Here is a 27218-nt window from a genome sequence, read left to right on the forward strand (position 1 = left end):
GTTAGAGGTTTTTCATACAGGATGGAAAGAACTTTTCATTGGGGAAGCTCACGGTTGCTAAAATGCTATAATTTGTTGTACCTTGCTGTCCCCCTTGCAACAACCTATTCAGCGGTTTCTCTGTACCAAATGGCAGGCGGCAGATAGACAACAGCAGAGCAATGACCCAGGGCGGCAAATGTAAATATCTGTTTCTGTGTAGAGAAAAGACTTAAAAGTAGAAAGCGGTTTTTTTTCTACACTTCTGCTTGGGAGTGAGGTCGATTGTATTTGGTCCATAGTGTAACCTACTTAATAACTCAAAGGGAGGCTTTGATTTTTTTTTTTTTTTTTTTACTTAAAAAAACTCTTGTATGTAGAGGTGCTTACTGTTAATATTTCATCTCACCATACTGGCTGTGAAGCAGTGCCTTTTTCTAAAGACTGCACTGTTCAAAATAAGTTCCAATGTTCAGCGGAGGTTAATATCAGGCTTGATCAGTCTGAATTATTCAAATCCGAGTGTCTCCTTCACATACCGAGAAGGGTGCGGGCCAGTGTAATTTTTGATACTGAATGTGTATGTGTGTTATATAATTATAATATTACGCACACACACATATATACACGCACATATACATCCATTATTTATTTATTACAACTTTTAATCTGCACACTTTTAATTAGTCTTCAGTTTATAAGAAGTGTTTCTAAGCCACCGTCAGCTAGTCTGTAAACTCAGTAATCCGAATTAGAGCCCCTGGTGACCATCTGCTGTCTACTCTCGCAGCTCCGCGCACTACTTTGTTACTGCATTCACCTCAGCCCGCCCCCTCTCTGTGTCTGTGTCTGTGTCTGTGTGTGTGTGTGTGTGTTGTGTGTGTGAGAGAGAGAGAGAGTGGGTATAGCCTACCGGGCGGAGTAATTCGTGTTGGTATCTATCGAGTGCATGTGTGTCTGTGAGTCCGTGCTACGGCTGCTTCTTGTCACTCATTGTGCCGCGAACACGGGTAGCGACAAGGACCAAAATTCCTTCCGGTAGCAGTTCTTGTCCCTGGAAAGGCTGATATCTGCCCCCCCCTCCCTCTCAGGAGAGACACCTCGCTTGTTTAAAGTGCGTCTACTCTACAAGGAGAATATCTGTGACATATTACAATGCTTCAAATAAGGGACATCATCTGGGGATTGCTATTCATTGGCTGCGCAGGTAAGAAGCTGAGTTACTTGTTCTTAAAATTAGGTTATGTGGAGATTAATTCTTAGGCTGTGGCCAAGGCAAAATCTGTCCGAAATCAGGCCGAGCTGTTTTGATTCTGGAGCAGCATCCTCTGGTCCCACCGGCGGCATCCTTGTCACTGACTCCGGACAGTGGCGTGAGACCGGAGCTGGTGCTCTGCAAAATTCAGCGCGATTATATCAAAAGTTTATCGAGGGGCTGAGTTTTTCTTCTCTGGGCGCCGGGTAAACCGCGAAATATCAACCGGGACGCCTTTTATTCAGTTTCTGGGTCTTCTGTTCCCAGTTTCAGACCGGGAGCCGCTTGACTCAGTGCATTTTTGAATATCTCCGCGCAATAGCGAGGAGTATGCCACTCTCTCTCTGGTCCGTGTGGAATACTATCTTGAGTTGAGGCATACTGTAGGTTTGGGCCATTTTTTAGTGCAAATGACCCAGTCGTGTGCGGTTTCGTGCGAGTTAAGCTTTTGAAGTTCATTTGTTTGGGCAAAGGTTAGTGGAGATGGATGCTAGTGGAGGTTTGAACTGGTGATGCGGAGGGACGCTTTGTGGTCCCCGCATGCCAGCAGACATTGCCTATACTCTCCATGTGTGCTAGTGAGTCGCAGCTTCTAGTTTCAAATATCAAATAAGACGAAGTAAACGGCACATATTCTGTTCCAAAAGTCCACCTTGGCTTTCTCACTTCTTCTGGGTCAGCTGTGACGCACCGAGGATGGAGCCACCGGAGCGTTGGCCGCTCCTCTAGGGGATGCTTTGTTTCCCAGTCAGCTAAAAATAGGTTTAAGGACGTTTTATCGAGATAAAAAGATTTTTATTTTTTTTTTTTCATAAGCATGCGCTTAAACTCTTTTCGGTGGATGGATTGGATGCAGCCACCATTCCGACTCTGGCCATCATCGGATTTGGCACGAAATCGGTATTCTGCGCGGATGTGTCAATGTGCGACTTGGGAGTTTATCATCAGTATGATCATATAGGTTAATAGCCTTCGACATTTTTTTTTTTTTTTTTGATGTGACATTTCCTCACTTTCTGTTCGTTTCCCAGCTTGCCAAATAGGACACTGTAGTTTCCAACTTATTATCGCAGTGCGTTTTCGGCGCAAAATGATGTTGACATATAGGCCCAGACTGATTCGATCGTAGTTTTCAGTTTGGTTGGTTAGAATGAAATTCGTCATCCATTGAGCACGACTGAATAGTCATTCAGTATATACAATAGTATCCAATACCAGAGCTCTCATGGTTATATAGGGCGGAAGGGGGACCCATTTTCCCCCTAAACCCCCACCTCTCGCGCCTCTTATATCCTCCTCCTCCTCTGCATCTGCCCACCTCTTTCTATAGACTGCAACTGTGAGCTCCAAGTGGAATTTGTGGACCCCCAGTGGTCCTTGAAAAGAGGAAGACTAGTTTAATTTAATAATAACTTAAATTAGTAGACATTAATTGTGCACAAGTGTGGTTATTTTAACTTCTCGTGTCAGTTTCACCGTTCTCCCTCCCTATACCAAATGTCTGCAGTTTTGATTTTCTTTATTCATTTCCTATTTTTGCCTTCAGTCTAACTTTTGTCAGAAAAAAAAGCATTGTTGTCCCCTCCCATCAAGGTTTAATTCAGCCAATGATATCTCTGTCCCCAAATTATGTTCTGCTTCCTTTTTAATTGTTTAAACTAAATCTTACTGACCCATACTGGAAGTTTGAAGCTGATACCGGTATTGGTATTTTAGTCTTTTAAAAAACATCTTATAATGATATATTTGCTGATACTCATTATTAACATAACTGCATAACATAAAAATGCTAACATACTTTAACTTGTTTTGTTATGAATAAAGTCCAACATATGCACTGATCTTGACATGTTGTAGTTGAGAAATAAACTTGTCAGTGCTCTCCGGTGGACAAACCATCAAAAATATCTATGATAAGCTAAAATTGGCAAATATTGTTGGCCTTGCCTATGCGCACAACTGAAATGTTGTGTGATTATAGCACGCAAGCAAAGTATTATATATATTTTAATGTTATAATGCTATATATATATATATATATATATATATATATATATATATATATATACACACACACAGAAAGTTTCTTTATGATTACCTACAGTATAAATCCTCTATACTTTTATTATTACGTATTAATGACACACAGGCTTTTTTTAGTTTTACAGAATATTTTTGAGGTATTATCAGATCAACAGTATTTCTGGCCACCTCTTACACCCAAACACTGTGTCAGACTGTCACTGCTGATGGTGCACAGGGCGGTGTGGTACCAAGATCACTCGGTATGGTGTCATTTTTGTTCTATATGATTCATGATCCTGCTGAAATATTCTGACAACCCTGCAGTTCACTGTACCTCATATGGGTGGAAAGTGAAAGGAACCAAGAGGGAGATAATAAGACAATTGTGCCATAGCTCTACCCTGTTCCAATAACGAAAGAAATTCAAAGAAATTGATCACATTATATGATACGCCCAGGGTATATTAAAAGGGTAATGACAGTATCACACAGTTTGAAGGCTGAGCAATTTAATTACGTTTATTGATTTTCAGTTCCTCTTCCAGTTCACCGATGATTAAATTTCGATGCTAGTAACAAACTGAATAATGCCCGGATTAAACAGAATATGATTTTTAGAAGTGGACACGGACAGTGGCCTTTTGTGTCTTAGTCTGTCTGCAGCCAGATGGATTGAGTCTAGTGTATATTACCAGTTCTGACCTTGTGTTATTGGGGTGATCTACCATATCCATGGTCATCAATCTGCAGCCTGAAAGAGTGTTGATTTAGATTTTTGGCCCTGAGTTGGGGATCTGCTGGTGCTATAGGCGTTGAGAGGTTGTCCCAGCTTTTTCTCTTTAATGTCCTGCACTGTCAGCTATAGAAAAAACAACGCAGGGTTGTCTGCCAAACTGTTGAACTTTGCTTAACTTTTGCCGCACTGCAACGCAATGTCATCCGGCAACGCACTGTTTTGGGCAATCAAATAAGTTAATGTGGACATGCCTGACAGACAACTTTATAATGTGACCAAGGTAATTCTGTTGTTCCTTTGTGATTTTTGAGATTGAGGATAAAATTGGTGTCATTGTGATAAATGGACTGCACTTATGCAGCGCTTTGCTAGTCTTATCGACAACTCAAAGTGCTTTACACTACATGCCACATTCACAGATTCACACACTCACTCACCTACAGATGCCTGTTCCTTCAGGGGCAACTTGGGGTTCAGTATCTTGCCCAAGGACGCTTCATCAAACCACTGACCTTCCAGTTAGCGGACGACCTGCTATACCTCCTGAGCCACGGCCACCTATCACAATGATAACTTTCCAGAGTTGTAAAACACTTCTTCATGGTCTTTTAAACAGTTCTGCAGTGTTTTTGCATCTGACAGACTTTCATTCTCATGCATGTATTTCTCAAACTGGACTTTCTTACTTGTACTCCTTCAGTATATTGGTACATGAAAACAACAAACCCCTACTGATGCAGCCCTTCGTGTTTTTCAAATGCTGCTTTTGGTCTAAATGTCAGGTTAATGCTGCACCTGCCATTCCATTTCTACATTTTTTTTATGAAACTCAAGACATCGATTTCAAGAGCAAATCCTATCCATCTGCTTTTGAATCTTTAGATAAGGGATGAGCACTGCAAATGCAAACACTCTGAAGTTCATTTAATGATCGTCTGCATCAAAAACAATGTTTTGTGCATCAAGCATAAAGCAGAACTCCTCAAAAAGAAGAAAGTTCAACTTAACATTTTGAGGGAGAGAAAATATACAATTGCTAAATGGCTAACATATGGGACTTTAACTGCTGTGGTGAGTTCAAAGCCACTATGAAAATAATACAGACTATTTTTAACTTAAGGGAACTGGAAAAAGCAGCCAAACAAGGGAAAATTATAAGGCGTTTTTAGTGCGCCCTCTGAATAAAAGTATATTCTGTATCTTTAGAACTTTGCTCTGTAGTTGTAACTAGATCCAGGCTGCATTCAAAGTGACGTACACATTTTGTACAAATTTATTACAGTTTATGTTGATCAAGTTCTCATCAGTACAGGAGCTGCTAATATACTGTAACAGCTGTACCCCTTTGGGATCAGCTCATATTTAGCTGTATACTGCATACTACTGCTACTGTACAGTTATTATAAAAGCTTAAGTAAGCATTAGAAAATTACTTTTCATTGAGTCATAACTACAAGTTTAGCTGATTTGCCAGATGTGAGTTCTAAGCTGCTGTTAAGTTTAATTACTGTGCCTCTCTTTTTCCATTACTTTTGCTTCTTATTCTTCTCACTGCTATTTATATGCATACTTGTTCATCGTATAAAACTATGAATTAGATTGTACACATTACCATTATTTTTCCCATAAACCTAAAAAAACATGCCCCAGACTTATCCCTGCATCTGGACACAGATGAAAAGGGATGAATTAAAATAGATGAATTGATGAAACTTTTAAAACAAGTGTATTCCCCAAAATGATGACTGGACCATTTATGGCATTTTGAGATATTAGCAAATAATGCAAAGTATGAAGTGAAGTGAAGTGAAGTGAAGTGAAGTGAAGTTAATGACAAATGATTGTACAAGATACTTTTAGGAAATATCATAGATGAATTCCATGCACAGAGTAATAATTATAGACCAGTCATAACGTCATTAGTGGCTGTTTTGCAGATCTGTAGATAAAAAAATCATGTAAAGGTAAAAAAATATTAGAAAAATGAGAATGAAACATGTTTTACCAAGGGAGCTTACGACATTGGATTGTGACACATTATCCATAAATTCATGTCATCTCAAAGTGCTTCTTCTTACTGAATGTAAAAGTACTGATAGCTCCAAACAGATAAGTTCAAAATGATTCAGCTGGCTGTTATATTTCTTCTCTGCTGACTGTTAGATGAGTTTGGGCTGTCTGTGCATATTAATCAGCGCATGAATAGGAACCATGAGTGATTTGCATTGTGTGAGCTCTGAAGGCGTCCTATAGAGAATTGAATGTAAGAAAAAAATAAATTTAAAAAAAAAAATCCAAAAAGGAAATGAGCTTGTTATACAGAAAAGGCCCCAAAGCTCAGTAACTGAGTGTATCAGTACAACATAAAGTTGCAAAACTTAAACAGTAAACTTTCTTTGTACCTAGTGGCACACTTTTTGATGGTTTGCAATATGCTCATGTTCTTTTAACATAAAAGACACTTAAAGTATTACTAAAAATGGTTTCATTTTCAGTGTAAATTTACATGTAAGAACTGAAAAGATTTTTCCCCAAAGTTCCTTTCCAATGTGTTTAAAAAAAACACAATAAAAGGCCTTAATTAACAGCTCTTGGGGTTTGAACATACACTCATGTACAGTAAATCATTATTTTGATATAAAAAGATGAATTGTTCAGCCTAATTTTAACTTTATTTGGTTGCTTTTAGAAAAATTGTCACTAATTGTTATTCTTATATGCCGACTTCGGCTAATAATATGATAGTCACATATTCGATCAGAGTTGAACTACCTTTAGTAACCTACCATGACCAAAAGGAGTATGACTTAAGTATTAAAGTAGCAATCTTGAAGATTTTAGCCCACGTTGATTTAGCGACATCTGTAGTTATAGGTGCTAACAGCAAATGAGGTTTAATACTACAGGGGACAGATTTCTGGGGACAGCAAAACAACAAGAAGTCAGGCAATAATTTGCCTTTTTTTCATCATTCTGTGAGCAACCGTGATCTGATTTTATGCTGCACACGGCATGAGTCTGTGAACAGCAGGGCACAGTGAAGGCTGCTGGTTACCTTGCTGAGAAGTTGAAGGTATGCAGCCTGTCTCATGCAGCTCTTTATCTAACAGCTCTCTTTGGCTGCTCCTTCTTGTTCCATTACTCCAGCAATATTTCAAACTGTTCTGCTGTCCAGAAATGCCCAAAAGACTGTTGTCTTGTTTTGTAGACGCATTTTTGATGAATGATAGCAGTGAGTGCTAAGCTCACTGACAAACACATTGCATTTCCTGTGACTACTTCATAATTAAAGTGAACTTGTGTTTCGCCAGTTAAATGCTTTTATTGTTAAGCTGCAGCAGTAGGAAATGTTTGGTTTGCATTAGCAGTAACTTAATACAGCATTTTCCCCGGGAATGTCAACACAGACACCGAATTCACGATACTGCAAATATATATAAATATTGCAATACTTTCAGCAGTGGGCCATGGGCTCAATCACCATTGTGTTACCTTATCTGGCGATAGTGACTTAACACACATTCATTTAAATTAAAATCTTCGAGATCGCCACTTTAAGTCTTTGTAAGTGAAGGTTAATGGACTTGGAGTCTTTACATTTTCTTTTAGTCCATCTGTTCAGATTTACAAAACATATAGAAATTGGCAAATTTACTTAAAGCTTGTCTCATACCCTCCATGTTCTGGTCGCTTCACCTGGTTGATTTGCATTGGCTCTTATACTGATAAGTACACTCTCTTCAAAGAAGACTTAAGCAGCAGGGTGAATTGGTTATCAGCCTCTAATGGATTTAGATAAACTGTGCCTGAAGTGAATGTGCCCTGAGATCACATTTAGCAAGGTAAAACATTTCTGGGAGTGGTTCTGATTCAAAACATTTAAAACAGCCTTTGAAGCTGCTGATGCCTTAAGGCTAATAGACATGCTCCTCATGGTGAATGTGGAAGGTGGACAGTTGTTTGCTGTGACACTCAGCATCCTCAGCAGAGTCCTTTAGCCTACGCTCACCAGGTTCTCTAAATTAGCACTGATCTGTAGCATGCAGCTCCCTGCACTTCTTTTTTTCCTGAGCTCTGTTTAAGTGAAGCTGCCAAGTCTGGTAAGGGTGCACAAGGTGACGATGGACTACGTTACCGTGGAACAGAATCCCAGCATGATGTCCCTGATGTCCCTGATGTCCCTCCTTGAACTGCCTGGAGAACTACAAGCACCGATTCTGTTTGGAATAGATACTGTTTGCATTGATGTTCCAGTTTTCTTTATTGTCAGCATGGGGCCCAGTGCTATCTATAGCCTGTCACTATTTCATCTTACTTCCACCAGGACTGGCACTTGTGAACAGATGGTATTTCTGTCTGTGAAAATCAGAGACGCTTCTGAGTTGTCTTGTGTTAATACATAATTGAAAAAGTGACGTTTTTACATCCCTTTACTGAACGATTTATGTGTTTGAACCGCTCACACAACATGCATTTAACAGTTACACTTCAATAGACAACACCTTAATATACTAAACTGCTTCAGCTGCAGTAACCTTTATCAGTAATCACACATATCACTGTATGCATATCAGCACAGAATGATGTGCATTCTTAATGATGGATTACTGGCAGTCTTTCTTTAACGAGTCAGAAGTACAGAGAGTACGGGGTTTTGCTTGATTGTCCCTTTGTTCAGCTAAGCCCTCAAGTGTTGAGAGAAGACAGCAATATCTTCCATGTGTCCCTAGTAGCTTAAATGTTGAAACATCAGCATCTAAAATGATGCTGATATTTCAACACTTAAGCTTTATCTCCTCCAGAGCTTAATGGTTAATAATCTAAAACGATGTGTTGCTTCACTGTAAAAGTCTTGCACTATTATATGAGATTGATGAAATTTCATGGAAATTACAGTACATTGTAACAAGAATCAGGGGAACACATACCAGCTGCATATTTCACACATCAAAACACCCATGGCTTTCTAGGCAACCTTACATACACAGCGGAATCCTCACACACTTGTTTCCCAGCTTCACCTCTACAGAAAACCTGCAGTTTTATCAAATTCACTTCCTGGTTTGGCACATCTTGGGCCACTGTACCTTGACTACTACCTCTGTCTGTATGGGACGCGTGGTGCGTGCTGCGGGCATCATGTGGCGCTGATATGCGTGCAGTCAATGATTCTCGTGTTCTCCGTACTTTTCCTGTAGCGCTACCACCAGGTGAGAATTTCCCTTTTAACAACCGTTTTGGACCATGACAAGGCTGGACTTACACACATCAACTCCACATGTTAACACTTCAGCCTTTGCACACACCCAGTGTAGTATAAACAGAACTGCGAACTTCCCTGCTGTCTATGTCCATACCCGTTCTTTGGATGTTTAGGCTGATACTTTGGTTGTTGTGGTATAATACCTTTATTGCAGTTAAATGTATTGTTAGTTCAGATTGAAAACAATGGGTCCAATATCACTTTAAAAATAAGAATTTTTCCTTTTCTCCCAATTAGATATATGCTCAGTTCCCCCGTACTGTAGTGCTTGTCACAGCTTAGCTCAGTGTTTACTGGGGAGAGAGAGTAGACAGATGCGGCTCATTGTAATATTGTCACTTTCCTGGTGGTATTTGGTTTGAGACGGGGTAATTATTCAGCAGGACTGCACGAAAACTGCAATTTTAGTCCCCCTCAGTTAAAGTTAAAAAACTGAAATTTAAGACTTAATATGCGACTTTCTTTGGTGTGAATCAGTTACGGTGACTTGCTGGGTAATGTAATTGTCACCCCAGCTCTTCCATGATGTTCTTAGTTCTTTACAATTTTTTTTTTTTTTTTTTTTTGGATATTTCACTTATAATGCAGCTTAGGGACTTATCTAAGTAAAAGTGTAAGGTAGTCTAAGGTAGTTTGTTCCAGGATTTTAGCAGCGTAGCTGATATCACACCTGCTGTTTTTATCTTCAGTTTTTGCACTGAAATCCTGCTTTTCAAACCACCTGGAGAGGCAGCTCATTTTCCTGTCCACCTGTTGTCTGCAGGGATAATCATTGCTCATTTAAGATGCATGCAGTGATGTTTATTCCACACAATTCATCGTGATTGTATCTCAGTTTTAAAAAAAATATTTGCCTCATTTTTTTCACTGATTGTCTTTTTGTTTTGCCCCAATAACCTTTTTTGTTGGGTGTGTTCCTGATCCATCATAATGTTATCATCACATCATCGCATTTAAATGTTCATATTAACCTGAGGTGTCCGTATGAATTGCAGTTTTCAGAATGCATACCAGCTTTCCTCATAATGATCAGTGATTCACATAAATATGTATTTAGCAATGTAAACCGGTGATTACTTACCTGGAGGGGTCTGCAGACACACAGCTGTCTCCTCTGCCTCGATGTGTAGCAAACAGTAAAAACACTCATACCGCCATGAGCTGAGAGCGCTGATTAAAAACCAGAAAATCAAATAGACCCCTTCTGTCAAACCTGAGAGTCTTAAATTTACAGTTGTAAAAGTAACCAAAACTAGATTTCTCCAACAGCTCAGCTGAGCTTCTGATATCTTTGGCGATCCTTTTCTTCCTGGTTATCCAAAGCATGATGGAAAACCTTGTGGCAAAGTATTAAAAAACATATTAATCTTTTTACGTAAATAATTTTGTTTTTGGCAATATAAGTACATTCTTTTTGAAAGCACTAAGGCTCTGTGTCCTATCAACAGGTTTCTTATAGCTCTGAAACATTAAAATCTCCTCTATCCATTCATATACAGATATTTGTGGTGTGTTTAAAAACATGTAGATGTACAGGAAAAAAAATCCTGTTAAAATTCATGGCTAAATATGTTGTGATTATGTCATAAGCCTATAAATAAAGGGAGTAAAAACTGAGAGGTAATGCCAAGTAATTTCAGAATCAGAGTCAGAATCCTTTATTGGTCGCAAAGTATGTTCACACATATAAGGAATTTATTTTGGTGGGTTGGTGCCAAAATATCGCCGAATAGAAAAAAAATCAGACAAAAGAGAAACTTATTAAGTCACTAAAAATAAGAACAAGAGTAATAGTGGCTAATAAAGTTTAAAATTTTGACTTCTCCCATGTTGTCCTTAAAAAAAAGCTTGTTTGGGTTTATTCATTTCAAAGACCACTTTGTAATTTGAGTTTGCAATTTGGTAGGTTTTTTTTTTTTTTGTTGTAATTTTCTGTCTCTCTAATGCTGTCTTCACCTTCCTTGTTGCTTGAGCTTTTGATTGGCTCCTCAGGTAATAACTCATTACTTCCTTTGTTTTCATTTTGCTTGCATTAGATGGATGTGGGATAAAGAGAAATAAGGAATTAGTGAGTGCATTCCAAAACTCTACAGGTGTAGTGCTGGTCCGTGTTGAATAAACACCATTCAAATTCAGCACACAAGCGGCAAATGCTGCTCATACTGACCTGAATAGATGGCATTTGCAGCAAGCAAACAATGAAAACTACATGAAGGCCGCCCGCATGGCAAACAGCAGAGACTGGTAGGCACATATCTTTTACCTGCTGTGGCATCACCGAATCTTAATTGAATGGATATTGTTCTGTCTTTACCATCTTCTGAAAGTTTTCAAAAAATGCTGGTTTGGGTTGACTGATAGTTGCATAAGATACCCTAACAGACACTAGTTTTACATGTTTCTATTGCCCTACCTGATAATTAACATTTTTACATGTTATCCAAGCAAGTTTAAACCTTGTAAACAAATTTAAAAAATAAAATAAAATAAAAAAAACTACGGAGCCAGGGGACGTGGGTAATATTTTGAGAAAGAAGAGATTAGAGTCATAAATTTACGGACGTGAACCACATCGCTTCACTTTTGAGGTTGGATCCAGCTCATCACACCCATGATGTAACCAGTAATATACTTGCATCTGTCAATTGTGTTGTAGTTCTTAATGCACAAAGCTATCACCTCATTTAAATCAGTAAATTTTTTTTCTTCTTCTGAATAGGCCTGATTCACGGCAATGTCTCTGCAAAGTCCAGACTCTTATGATAATGTTGTGATTCTTGGCTAAAATCACAAGTATTTCCTTATTGCTAAATCTGATTGCAAAGTATAATTTGCTTAAGTCATCCATTGCAGCCATAATACAGGGCAAGCGGTGGCGTCTGTATTGTGATGATATTGATCTAACCCTGCAAAGTGAAGTGATGTGGTTCCTTGACAATTTACCACTTTAATATCAGAGAATTTTTTTTTTTTTTCTTGAGACTTTCTTTCTTGGAATATTACCCCCCTGGCAATTTTTTTTTTCTTTCAAAACCTACAAAAGCCCTAATATACTGTCGTAGCATCCTTCCAGTATCACCTGACACAATTTAACTGCTGCAGCTCAAAGACCAACCTGAGAATTATTCTGGCCACAGTGATAAACGGTGTTTATTTGATTCACATTATAAGCCCAAAGTCAGGCCACGCTTGTTTTGTTTTTCCTACAACCAGAAATCTGTCATCTCTCTCTTTGCCTTGGCTGATGTGTCATAGAGAGGCAAAGCCCTAGAGTATTTGGGCATGTGTTTTACTGTGTCTTAATTCCAAGGGGTGACTCACCATCATGATGTAATGCTTAGAAATGGCAGTTAGCTAACCCCAAGAACGCCGATTGGCTGGCTTCCTCAGGCGCCAACCTGCCTGGCCTTTGTGTGAAGAACCAAAAACAAAAAGAAAGATAAAAACATATTAAATAGTAATACTTCATTTTTTAAAATTTTTTTTAAATTTTTTTTGAAAAATAAAATAATATTTGGTTATCTGGTCTTGGGATTGGGAGCTATTCATTTCTGAAATTTGAAAAACAGCTAAATAACTTAAAATCGAGATGATACACTTTGGTGTCTCGAGATGCCAAAGGTACAGTTTTAGCAATTATAACAGTGTATGTATGTTTTTAAAAACATACTCTTCAGTTTTCATATGTGTGTATTGCTGTGAATTCTGCTGTGAGTTAATGCTATGGAAACAAGTTGAAACACAGAGGCACATCTGGGAGCTGTTGATTTGACAGCAGATGCGGCAAGACTCTGTGGACAGTTTGATCAAACTGATCTGTCATAAATCATCTAATTAACTGGTAAAATCCCACAATCTAATATGGGGCTGCATATAACTCGAGCCCTGCTGCTGCTTCCCATATGAAAATTGCATGTGAACATTGATGAGGTCAGACTGATGAAAATAAATGGTGTTTTTGCATGTGGTTGGTAGCAGGTGGTTGCAGGGTAACAACATGTAGGTGCTGAGAGCGTGTGGCTGTTGCCACAACACAAAGTGAGCTTGAATACATTTAACACCAGTAGGGCTGGTTATCAGATCTCAATACGTTTTTGAGTACAAACCTTCATGTATCTGTAGCATGTCAAGTAATAAAAGTTGACATCAAATGCTTGATCAGGTTCTAAGGAGTGTTTACTTACTTCCATCAGTTAGTTCTTTAGAATATGTTTCATCACTTCCTTTAGTTAATAGGGTAAACTGCTCAAAGCATAACTATCTTGGGGGAAAATGGTTAAAACATTATATTCTCTAAACTATAACAAAAATGTATTTAAAACTGTAAAATTGTATTTTGATCATTTTCAAATGAGATCCCAGGAAATAGAAATAAAACAATTTCAAAATGTAAAAATTGGGACCAATTGTGGATGAGATCACTCAGAATTCACAACTCTAAAGTAAAAATATAATCTACAGTATAAGATGCTTCTTATATTATACAGAACTTCTCAGGTGTCATATGGTAGAAAAAAATATTGATGTAGAAATCTGAGTGAACAGAAAAGGATTACTACACCATGCAGGTTATTATAAAGTTATTATTAATTTACTAATTTGTGTGCGTACATCAATATGCTGTGCACTCAGTTTGGCAATCGATGTGCCCAGATTAAGAGATTTAAAGAAAAATATTCAGAGGAGTGCTCTGTCAAGACGCGCTCGTGGCAGCGATAAGGCAATACAGACGTCTGACCTTCACAATAAAATAGGTGGGGGTTATATAGTGTTAAAGTAGTTTAATTTGATTGTTATACGTACTGAATAAAAGCACATATAAAAAAAACACAAAAATACTTCTACATGTGTCCTCTCCTGTATGCTGCACATACAAGAGTGACAATCAACCACTCAGAGGTACATGACCTATTTTTTTTAATTGATGCATAATTTATAACATGTACTTAAACGATAAAAAAGACTTATACAACCGTAAACATGTTTTGACCTGCATTAGTTTATTAAGTATAATGTGGAATATAACAGTAGCCTACTTTAACATTTTCTGACACCAGTTGTCAGTCTGTGCATTTTAAAAATGAAATGCTGCCTTACATTACTTAACATAACCCTTTTTTTGATAATCCCATGCTCTTATTATGAATGTAAGACACATATTTGGAAAGCCTTACTTCAAAATATCCCTTAAAACGTGCATTACGATTTCTTTGCCAATATATACTTTCCCCAAATGAACCCTAGTGGACTTTTTTTTTTTTTTTTTAATGCTTTGTCTTTAAAATAAAAAAAAATTAAAAAGCACATCTAATTTCATCTGAAATTTTGAAGATAATCACCTTGATTTGACCCAACACAAACTCGTCAAAGAGGGTCTTTTCCATTATGCGTTTATGGTCAGGCTTTTGTGTCTGATGAGATCAGGAGAGGTCTGTAAATTATTAGGCTTCCACACTAACAGCATTGTCGAAGAGCTGCTCCTGAAGAAAAGCCAGAGGAGTGGCTCACTGTGAGGCGAGGACGCAGACAAAGGTAGAGGGCGGCAAGCGGGAGGAGGGGTGGAGGAGTAGGGGGAGGCGGGACACAATGCATAGTGTTGTCAAGGAGGAGCCAAAAGGGTCGGCAGGGCACTTCAACCTCTGGATTCATTGTTTCCCCTTCTGTCACTGGAGCCCCGTTTTTGTAATAAAGCTTGCTGATAGCAGTGATAGTGTCAGACATGGGCAGATGTTTTTTTTTTTTTTTTAGATCTTCATTCTTTGATTTAATTTAAAAATGTAACCGTTGTTTAGGCTGACTTCCACAATATTCAATTTTTAAATTGCAGCTTTAGGATGTTGCTTAGAATTCCTTTTCTCAGATCTTTACTGTTCTTGTCACTAAATTAAATTCATTTGCATTAGTTGAATGAATACTCAGCAGTCATGAAAAGAGAGCTTTGGCTTGAATGAAACCTATGTCATGTGTGTTTTTCTCACAAAATAAGGTCTAAAAATAAGAGGAGGCTCTGATGCTATTCTGGTAAACTGCTGTAAAAGGAGCAACATTTTTGCTTGTGTATCGTGGCCTGATTATGTCTCTACAATGAATAGCCACTCTCCTGACTGACAGCTGTCTCATTTTTATCTGCAATGCTTTTCTGCATAATGCGCTGTTCTGCTGCTTTAATAAGCTCCCGCAACCCGAAAGTTCTGTAACTGTGTAATTATTTTGCACTATTGACAGTTCAGAAATTATGCCAGCACATGAAAATGGATACCAACAGACTTTTTGCCCTAGTTGGAGGACAGAATGTGGTCTGTTGATGATACATGAATGTTGACAGGTGATAAAGAAAAGCTCTTAGTTTTTTTGACACTACTGTCCTGGCACAGTTATTTTGTAGTTTCTCCTCCATATTATTTGGCAGCTTTCAGTGTTTGTGCTGCATGACTTACTGTAAATGCTTAAAATTCTAATGTAAATCCCTGGCATATGAATGTGAGAATTAGGAATACTGCACATCTGCAGCCTTCACTTGTTGCCTTACAGAGTATCATTGCGTTTTGGCCAATACTGCATTTTTTGAAAAGCGCATTATTGGCAAATCAATAAACTCCAAACTAAGCTCTCTGAAGTCTTTTAAATTTTTAATCAACTGCCAGCCACATCTACTTTCACCCCCTGCCAAAAAACAGGACTAGACTATAGACACACATAACTTTCCCGTCATTGTTGAAATTGGGAAGACCAAAGAATATTTAATAAGGTTTTTTTTTTTTTTTTTTTTATGGTTCCATACCTTTATTTATTTTGATGCAGCCTGATGGTTAAAATAATATGACCAATTATATTAAAGTTAGAAGATAAAAATCTCACCTTAATGTTTTATGTCTTCGTGTGTATTAGATGTCAGACTTTTATTGAGGTTGTTTTATGAATTTACTCCAGTCCTTTCTATGTTTTATGACAGATTGGGAGGTAAAATGAAGACCGATGCTCTGTCTGAACACCAGATGGTTAAAATATGTTTACATTGTGGGAATAGAGGGAACATGTCATGCTGGATATGACTGATACTGGCTTACACTGCAGGCAGCCAGATGGGTCGGGCTCAGACGTGTGAGGGTTGAGGGCTCGGCCTTTTTACCCTAGCCAACAGAGGCCTCAGAGACTGTGCTACCCAAAGGCTCCAGCTCAAAGACTTGTAATGTCCTTGGCATGCCTCAGTGGCTCTCGCCTCAGTGGCACTACACTGAACCGTGCAACAGCAGGCTATACTGAATATATAGTCCAGAGTAGCAGTATAATACAGTATGTTTATTTACATATTATTTACATTTTTTAAGAAAAAAACAAAGAATCTGCCAATAGGGAGAGATCATTTTACATTTTTAGGAGTTGCCATGTGCTAATACCGGATGAATAAATAATTCAAAAAAATTTCCATGGAACATTCAAAATAGAGCTGGATTTTAAAAAAAAAAATCGATTTTTCTGATTGATTTTTATTTGAATGATCCAATATCAATTCTTAAAATCCTGAGACTGATCTTTGTATTCCCTCCTTTTTTCAGTTAACAAGTACATCTTTGCTAAATTTTACTTGTATGCAGTGATTAGTTGAGGTTCATTTAGGGTTGCATGATGTTTAAAATGTCTACTTTGTTGAAATTGAGTTATTACAACATTCACAAAAAGTTTCTTTTAAGTTTAAAAAATAATTTAGATGTATGAGCAACCTTGAATCACGACAGTCCCATAAATTGTGACGTGAGTGATCAGTCTATGCGGCCCGCCACAGTTTCTGGAACAGTCGTAACTCCGGATGGTTAGCTGACTCTACCTGTCAGGGAGGGCTAGACTGAAAAAAAAATGCTTTGCACATCGATCTGAGCAGTGTTTGTGTTTGTTGACATTATATCATCTATCTACGAGATGTGAAGCTGTGGAAGTCGAGTGAACAGTTTGTGGATTCGACTTTATTCAGTCTGTCTCTGCTGGATAGCTAACGCTAGGTAGCTAACAGCTGTCTGCAGATATCAGGCTAATGTCTTGTCAACACAAACAGTGCAGAGGAATTAGAGAGCAGACTTTCGGTTTCTGTCCTGTCTGTGCCCAAAGTGATCTTTAAAGTTGATGCCTGTACTTACATGAAGCATCTGCTACTAACACTCCGTATGTAGCTGTAAGAGGTAGCATTTATTTTTTGAAATATGAATAATAATGCCATTGTAAGCTGTGTAGGCTTTTTATGCACATGTAGGCTAAAAAATATTGATGTCATGTGTTAGTCGATCTGCAGTTTTGAAATAAATGTGTTTACAATTTAAATATCAATTATACACTTTCAATTCAAAGAAACAACAGTGTTGCTCACTTACTGAATATAGGAGGATCAATTTCTGATCTTTTTAATCAAAATCTAAATATTCAGGGGGAGACATGGTGAAAATGGGAGGGGATCCAGATGCTGACCTCAACATTGTGATGACTTTCAGCCCAACCCTACTGGCAAGGCTCTAAGTTACTTTGAGATACTTTAATAATATGGGTCCCATGAACCTCCTAGCAAGGCTTTAAACCTTTTCATTTCTTTCTTATCATTTACCACTTGAGTGAAATATCCAACTTTTTCTTGGAATAGGACATTGTAGCATAAATAACTTATATGTAAGTGGATTGTGGAGATTTCTTTTATTATTTTGTTTTCTGTGCAATAACGATGATTTATCTTGCAGTTGTTACTATCATTATTCAGCATCACTGTGACTAGTGAGCCATAGGTAGATCACTTATCAGTGTCTGACCTGCTGTCAGCATGAAAGAGCAACTCTAAATGCCACATCATGCTCCCATTTTCCACTGTTTGTTTCACTGAAATGTTTTCCTCTCTATCTCAAAGAAAGCATACTCTGTTATGGCCACATGTGACCACAGTGAAAGCCCACTGTTGTTTTTGACTGGGCTTCATTCAGCTCCACTGCGCTCTGTAGCTGGCCAGGCAGGTCACTTAGTTTGCCACCCTGTGCCATAGAAACCTCCTGGGACTTTGTCGACTCCTACTTCCTTGGATGCAACCCTAAAGAGTAGAGCAGAGAGGCAAATCTTCATTAATCACTGTGTCAGATTTTCACAGAGCAAAGTATAACTGAAATGACTCTGCCCTCCCTGTCAGGAGGTAAAGCAGACGATAATTTCCATGGGAAGTAGAGTACAGAAAATGAGGGAACAATGAAAATGAGCAGATTGAGGCGACAAACGAGCCTAGTGAGAATGGCCTGGTTGTTAGTCCTCAGATGCATGAGACTGCCTTTGGATACAGTGTTAGCTGACATGGCCAGCTTCCCAAGGACAGAGCCCTTTTACAGAAGAATTTGCTCATTAGAGAGCACATCTCGTATTGTTTATGGGCTTTAATGAGCCTTGCAGCAACCAGGGGTAGAAAAACAAAGATGTGAAAATAGGGACTTTGCATTCAAAATGCAACATGTCCACTTGCCCAGGACAGGAACAGAAAGAGATTCAAATCCTGCCTCCACTACCTCCTTGCTAATCCTTCTTTTCTGAACAGTGCACGCTCCTTATGCATTTGAGGATGAGGTCTGCCCTCCTCCCCCTTGCTTTTTCCCCCATGTTTAAACCCATATGTCTCTCTTTCTCATTACTGCTATTGCAGAGAAGAATCTCAGGGCATCATTTTGCCGAGGACATTCAGGAGCTTAATTAGTTCATTCACGGATATGGTTCCTCTTACTAGCCCAATGGCTTTAGTGCCTCTGGAGGGCCTTAAATGCCAGCTCCCACTTGCAAAAAGGCCTCAAACTGTACAGAATATAAAATACCTGTCGGGTTAATAAGGGAGAACCCCAGCAACCCTCATGCATTTATTTAAAACATTTGCACCTGCTTTGAAGGACCCGGAGTGCAGTCTCTTTGCATCATAGTGGCAGAAGAAAGTGGGAAATAATGTGATTCATAAATGTCCTTATGGTCCAATCTGTTTCCTCACCTCTGTCTTCCAGTGTTGATTTGCTTTATTCAAAACAAGGCTAAATTGCATAAAGGGAGAACTATCAGAGCATGGGGTTGAAAAAAATGAGGTTCAGTGCTACAAAATGGATAAAACCAATAAATTTACCAAACTGAAGTTGTATTATCCTTAGGCCATTTCACATGACATGACTTGGCTGTGTTTCCCTAACTTATATATTGTGTACATTGTTTTATAAAAAATAAAATAATCATAAATATACATCTTCTTGTTTATTCAAAATTTAAAAAATGTAAAGTTGATGTTAACAGCCATCTAACCCTTGAGAAATTTTACTTTTTTTTTTTTTTTTTTTTTCCAAATTGAGGGCCTGAAAGCAACAAGAAAGTCATTTTGACAATCTGCAGATGCATTTGCTAGAGTGCTTTTTGGCTTCAAAAATGACTAAAATTTCTCTTAGTAGGATTCTTGATGAGACTTTTAAACTAAATTAACTGCAACCGATAATGTGATTTTTAAATTACAGAGCTCATAACTCAGTATACATTTATTTAACAGAGGTTAAGGTCAGTCTCCAGTGATGGGAAAATGATACCAAAAACTCAATAACTGCAATTATGTAATTTTTTGCATCCTATCTTCACAGTTTCCAATTACATCTGAACTCTTATTAGAGAGATAGGCCCCTTAAAATGGATGCATTGGAGCAGTATAGAGTTCTCAGACTGAAACAGGAAAATCAAATTTGGAGGCTTGGGCTGTGTGTCAGTGCTTCCTGTAACACTATCCAGTTTGTGGAATGGGGGGTATTCCTGAAATGACATTCAGTTTCTGGGCAACAGAGCAGCAGCTGTGCATATCTTTGTATCCAGGGGGGTGCAGTGTGATAAAAGCCCATTGATGCAGCTGTGTTTGAACAGGGAGATTGCAGTTCGATGAGTGGCTCGAGGGACTCTCTGACCAACAGACTGGAGGGAGAGAACTTTATAAGATTCCTGCAGAGAGTTTTTTATAGAGGAGGAGGTGCTGGCTTTAAATATTGTCAGACACGAGCGGACCAGAGAGTGTGAGTTAGTGACAGTTTAATGTTGCGTTTTCACTGGGATCTAAAAACGAAAGCAATGTTGGATGGCATCATGGGATATCTGTTAAGTGCAAGGCCAAACTGGTTGGCATAGCTATTCTGAACAATAGAAAAAGTGTACTCATTCAGTATGCATTCATAAAATAAAAAGCACTGTGTGATTGTTCTTTGTCAATAGTTAATTTCATTGAAAATGCAAAATTGGTCTCGTAAATTCTTTTCAAAATATAAAGTGAATTTAAATGTAGTCTTACTGTATAATTTCTATCCTTGACATCAAACTGGAGTAACACAGGCACAAAACTATTCACAGATTAATCTTTGTTGGAAGAATAAACAAGAAGGGTGGAGAAAGATATTTGATGCTAATTCAGTTTTCTGAATTATGTAGGAATTAGGGCTTGTCAGTATTATTATTTACGGATTTATGTGGAACTATATTGTTAATATTGGATTTTATCATGTCATTACAAAGTTGTGTTATCCAAACATTCATGATTTCCAAGCAGAAGACCCACACACACACACACACACACACACACACACACACACACACACATCCATGAACAACAAACCACCACCACCACCACTACTTCCCCAGCCCCACTCCAGGGATTCACTTTACTTTACCCTATCTGCTGAGGGACTTCTGGGATCACATCACATGTCGGTCTGGCTGCAATTAAAACCTAACCAAATGAGTTAGTGACATTTTTGTTTTACAAAGTAAATTGTTAGGTTTTTATTCGAGGTCAGTGCTTTGAGCATTAATTTGATTATTTCATAGGTTAATTTGTGTACATTTGCCATATCATAATATCCATAGTTTTACTGTGTAAACCATATTCTCCAACCATGTTCAGCTTTTTTTTACATCACTGCTATGATTAGCCATGTTTTGATATGAAATTTAAGTATGATATTACCCCAGAAGTTCCTTTTAAGAAAAGAAAAGAAAAAAAAAAGGACTAAAAATCCTCAACAAGTATGAATACATAGGTAAGTGGATTAAATGTTTTAAATGTTGTTTTTGGTCTTTGTTTTTCAATTTGTAGGGAAGATCAATTCTTATATGTTGTCCAGTCATAGTAAATGCTACCCAGACCTGAAGGGTCCCAACCAATTATTGGGTTTTGAGTTGGGGTCAGGTGGTTTTACCACTTACAGCTTTAGGCTTTTGTCAGCTTCATGTTTGCCATGTGTTGCAAATAAAATTTGTAGTACCAGTTGAGTTAATCTGGATCAGGTCAGTTAGATATGGGTATAGGCTACGTTTGAGGTCTCAGTAATAGGTCTGTGCAAAGCTCTAATTTATAGCTGCGAGAACAGATGCAAAACAGCAAAATCCAGCCAGTTTTTCCAAGTTTGAAGCCAATTGGCTATTGAAGTGTGCCTCCAGCCTTGTAGCAGCACCACGTGAATGCAGCATTAGAGGTGATAAGCAGTTTGATGTTTTGAGGAAATGTATAACAGAGGACAACTTGACAGTCATTAGTTACTTGTTGACACTCTCACTGCTGAAGCAGAGACAAGAGTGGAGGTGGAGTATAACGGAGCCACTCGCCACTGGTGTGGCCTCATTAATCACTGTCCTCTCACTTGCCATGGGTGGAGGGGATCCTTTGTCTATGTGTGGAGCCTTCTGATTTGGATTTGATGCAGTGCTCAGGTGCTGTAGCCTGCATCCCAGTTGGCGTCCAGGAAAAGAGGCTGAATAAGAAAGTGTGCTACCTGACAGTAGTGCTGTTTTTGTCCCTACCGTATGAATTCTCATCAAAGTCTAAATTAGGACTTCATTAACCTACATGAAATTTATGCCACATCAGCTTGCAGAGGGGGTCTTATCTTTCCTAATAGTCTTTTTCTGAATACTACATGCTGCTGACTTTCTTTGTTTCACTATTGTTGGATCAGAGCTGCTTAGACTTACATTTCAGGGTGGAGAGATTTGTTTTTAATTGTTCCTTCTTCATCCAAAACCGCTGTCAAGTTCCTCAGCCAGTCATTTCTCAAGCAGAGGTTTACATAATGACAGACAAAAACAAATTCCCAAAAGAATTTCATTATCATTTTACGAGGCAAAAGAGAGAGAGAGATTAATTTGATGAGAAATACAGAAACTGCAGCAGACATGTCATTTTTATTACCAAATAAAACTTGTTTTTTTGGCAGACTTCACAAAGTTTAGAGAAGATGTATGAAGATAATGTCTGGGCTTAGCTTCATAGCTCTGAACAAAAAGCCTCACTAAGACAGATGCCTTGTTGGTTTTTAGCGCACTCACTATCCCCAGAAAAGAAAATGTTTCAATGTCTTGTAATTGAGTGTAGTATCAGTAATAACAGGCACTTATCACTGCTGATTTATTTATATATATATATTGATCCACAATCCTATTAACCCCCTGTAAGTCAATTTGCCATATTTATAGAATAAAGTTTCCAGTGAATGATTGCCTGCATTGTAACAGCACCCAGGAACTGTGATAATGCTCAATGAACAGAAAAATAATGCTAATCTTGATCATGAAACAATTGTTGTGATTTTTTTTTTTTTTTAATGTAAAATATAACATAACATTAATTCAGTTCAGCCTCAGCAATTGGAGGATTTACTCTTTTTTTCAGTTAAGTGAAATACATGACTGATGGTTTTAAAAAGCATGTCTCTTGTGTAGGGCTGGATATCAGTACTTAAGTACAGATTGAAATGTTCTTGCACAAAGTATCATTGGCTTTAACATTTGGTGCTTTGCAATAAACTCACTAAAGTTTGAAGGGAAAAAAAACTATGACAACTTTAAGAATGCAATTGACCAAGGGGAACAAATTAACATTGGGGCCTCGGGTTCCTTCTACACTAGCTTGGTTGCAGACTTCTCTCAGGGGATTTGATATCACTTCACTTTTGAGACACTCCATGTGCTGCTTGTCAACAGTTTCATCAGGAGAGGTGAGCATTAGATTAACTACCAGCAAGGATCCAGCACTTTCACCTGTATTATCTTTCATACTGGGGTTGTGTTTGTTCAAAGTGAGCCCTTTTGATGTCAAAGAGTGATTGCTTTGAGGTGTGAATCCACAGACCAGGTGGCAAAATCTTTGAGGGCAATGTCAATGAGCAACACTCTTCCCTCTCTCCCTTTACAGCCTCTGCTAAAATTAAAAGGCTGTGTTTATTGTGGGTGGGTCCCATTGTGAATGTATATATGAATGTCAGAGAAAATATTGCAGAAAAATTGCACGGAGTCGGCTTTTCCTTGATCGATACTGTATAGATTACAATAAAGCTTAGAAATGCGTTCATTGACTTTTTGGTCACTAGTTGTTACAGTTACCATGTTAACAAACAATTGCCTATTTACACAACGTGCAAACATGGAGTAACATCGGCACTCGTTTTGAGTTTTATATCTGGCCACCTGTTGGATGTAAGCTGATGATTCATTATCATTTTAACTGGTAGCATATGGTGTGTGTACAGTGGGGATATGAAAATTCTCTTGTCACTATGAGCAACCCGTTTAGTCATTTGATCCATAGAAAATATTGATTAGTGGACCTTTTAAAAAGGGACTCTTTGAACATCTGTAACCCTAACCCTTGACTACTCAGCCCAATGAACCCCTCAACAGACACAGGACTAGGAGCAGACAGACCTAATATCCAAGCGTGCATTGCTAATGTTAGTTACATGAATTAATACCTTGAAAAAAGAAAGGGATGAAATGGCCTGGATATTGCATCACTACGATACAAATATTATTATAATATTATCAGATGTTCACATGCCTTGAATGAATACATTGTTTACTAGATGACAATGTGATAAGTGAAAGTGAGGCAGGCAGTAGATAAATAGACAAGTTTCCCCCCCATTAGACTTTGGGGGACAACAGTACCGATCATGCTGTCGCCAGTGATCACAGAACCCATAAACAAAACCCAATTAGTGATGTGGATAAACAGTAATGGAGCGAGCTTGGGGATTGATGGAGTGGGTGGGGCTGACTCCTATAGGACCTGCTCGGCTCCAGAGACACCACAGATGTGACAGTGTCTGGCCTGCGTCTGGTATATAATATAATTCTGATGAATTAATAATCATGGAGAAAATGTCATAAATAATGAGGACCAGTGACTGGTGTGTGCTGAAAGTGGAACCGTGCTGAGCTGTACTGAGCAATGATGTGCCCCCCCTCCTCCCAAGACTGTTTGTGGCAGGAGGCAAGGCGCCAGACCGACATGTGATGTGATCCCAGAAGTCCCTCAGCAGATAGGGTAAAGTAAAGTGAATCCCTGGAGTGGGGCTGGGGAAGTAGTGGTGGTGAGGTGGGGGTTTGTTGTTCGTGTGTGTGTGTGTGTGTGTGTGTGTGTGTGTGTGTGTGTGTGTGTGTGTGTGTGTGTGTGTGTGTCTTCTGCTTGGTTTCACCTGACACAATGAAGCAGCCTGGCAGATTTGTGCCGAAGAGGGGCTAAAAGTGATAGAGAGTCAAGAGGACTGAAAACATTACAAACAAAGTAGTGCACACCACGATGTACATTTTTCTCACACTGTGTATTCTTCAGCTGCATTAATCAGTTCTTGGTCAATAGGGAGCAGAAAACCATCCAAACAAGCTGACTGACAGAATGACCTAGTATATAATTGCCTCTTAAAGTTGTCATGACAAACATTTTAGCAGTCATTTGCCCTCTAGCACGTCCAGCTGAAACAGAGCAACAATATCGTTCCTTTGAAGTCGAGGCCCCTACAAAAATATCTGGTTCTTTAGCTGATAGAGCTGATTTAGCTCTGTCAGTCATCTTTGTCTTTTTGGTGCTGTGTAGGTAGTGTACAGTAGGTTTATCAAAGCTGTTCTGCTGAAAATGAGGGCTAAATGGCTGATGAGGGCAGTTTAGACTCAACAATACAGTAAATGTGCAATAAAACCAAAACCGCCAAAAGAAGCTAAAAAGTGCCATAGAACTGCAGTATTGGGCGGTATTTTTGGCATCATGAGTCCCACAGAGCCATCGTCAAAAATAATTAATAATGCAGCTTCAAGTCTCATCATTATCAGTGTTCAACCAATTTCACCAAAAAATACCCAGGTTTTTGAAAGGAGTGGATTGATTTTAAATTGATTTGACCCAGATTGGATGTTTCAAGGCATCAGAGTTGTCGGAGGGCACAGCTCAATTTTCCGTAAACAGGCTACGCCGGTGGTGAGGACAGCTCTAAATATTCTTGCAATGACACAAATTGGAGAAAAAAGTGATTAAACTACAGAACTACAGGATGTTTTTGCTGAAAAGGGTTATTTTGTAATTACAGTAATTATAATTACAAGTCTATTCACAAAAATCAGGGAACCCTGAAATAGTTTGCTTGCCAGTCATATATTTTCTATTTAAACTGCATAAATAAAATACATAATTTATCTAACGCTACTTAGGTGAAAAGTTTCAGTATGAATAGTAAATTAAGGTTCATTGTAGTATACAATCATTTCAGACATAACAGTCCAACAAGGATCCAATAAACATTAGCCTATAACTCAATTTTTTCTGCCTTTCAGTCTGCTTCCTCTTTCTTTTTTACCCCCCCTGTTTCTTCTTACATTCTTTCTTTCTGTTTTTCTTTCGCCCCTGTCAAACCCCCTCCACTCTAACCAGCTCACTCTCTCGGTAGCCCTTTTCCCAGTTTATGGTTCCCTCTGGCCATGGTCCGTCATGGTTCATCCATGCTTCATTTCTTCATTAGAGGTTCTGAGCATTTTGCATAATACATTTCCACTATCAGGGATCCCATGCTGGTCTGGAAGGATGGAAAGTCTAGACAGTTTGGAAAAAGTCTGACAATTCACCTTCACACTGTTGACTGCTGATGTGAGGGTGGGAATTCTATCTGTATTGGTTGCAATGGTAGCACACTTGTCGGTAATGCGTGCCCTTAAGGATGATGAGGCATCCGTCTCTATCAGATTTCCATCAGTTTTGATGTACATTGAGGTTAACTGGGTTTTGCCTCTCAAGTCTGGACAGGTTGAGTTGATTAGCATGAAGCAAGCATTCCTTGGTTTGTTTTGCTTAAAAATTAGGCTACTGGAGAAGGCTCCAATGGAGACAATGCACCCCATTCTGCTATTTTGCACTATGATGAAAGGATTACAAAAACTGTTTTAAAATCAACTTTGTCCTTCCTCTGTCCTTCTACACTGTTGAACCCTTCTTTGCACCCATTCTTTCATTCTCGTCTACTTTGTCTAACACACAATGAATGTGCGATGCAAAATCCAGCTTCATTATGACTTATGATTAAATTCAGTACAAAAGCAGGAATTAACATGGCATTCTTATAGCTCAGTGAAAAGAAAGGTGGATTGGTGGAATCAATTAAGAACCTTAAAAAACTAAGTTAGTTGCATAAATATAACCATAAATTAACCAGAAAAATGCTCATATGGGTCATTTTGAATGCATCAGTAAATATCCAATACATGAGCATGAGCATCATCAAATATATGAGCATATGGTTGATTTGTCTCTCGATTTTTTTTTTTTTTAATTTCACTATTGCTGGACATTTGGATCTAATGGAAGCACAAGCAGATTATTGCAATTTCTGTTATTGACAGCAATTGTTGCAATTTTTAAAGCATAATAATGTGCCACCATAGTTTATGTGACAATGAATATGAAACCCTGAAATGGAATATGTCAAAGCTGTACTCCCCTAAATTGTATTCAAGGCATACCTGTTTGCATATCTGTCTCATACACCTTGCTCATATCTTTTGCATTAATTTTCTGCTTGCTACATCATTGATTTTATCGGTCTGTGTACCAGTGCTAATCCACATAAGCTTGATAAGACTGGGTGTGGTACTCAATCCCCAAGAGCTCTCACACATCCACGGAG

At 38.4% G+C, this 27218-nt stretch overlaps 1 protein-coding gene across 5 annotated transcripts in view; it reads left to right on the forward strand.

Annotated features, from left to right (window-relative positions):
• The first annotated feature begins 942 nt into the window (after positions 1-942).
• Positions 943-27218, forward strand: part of ncam1a (neural cell adhesion molecule 1a) — a 258109-nt gene continuing 231833 nt past the window's right edge. For all 5 annotated transcript variants that reach the window (XM_040149904.1, XM_040149905.1, XM_040149906.1 and 2 more), the window contains exon 1: positions 943-1186. In XM_040149904.1, the coding sequence (XP_040005838.1) occupies positions 1135-1186 (52 nt within the window). In that variant the 5' untranslated portion in view covers positions 943-1134. The remainder of the gene's footprint in view (positions 1187-27218) is intronic.

The sequence above is a fragment of the Xiphias gladius genome, chromosome 17 (genome assembly GCF_016859285.1).
Source record: "Xiphias gladius isolate SHS-SW01 ecotype Sanya breed wild chromosome 17, ASM1685928v1, whole genome shotgun sequence".
Lineage (NCBI taxonomy): Eukaryota > Metazoa > Chordata > Actinopteri > Istiophoriformes > Xiphiidae > Xiphias > Xiphias gladius.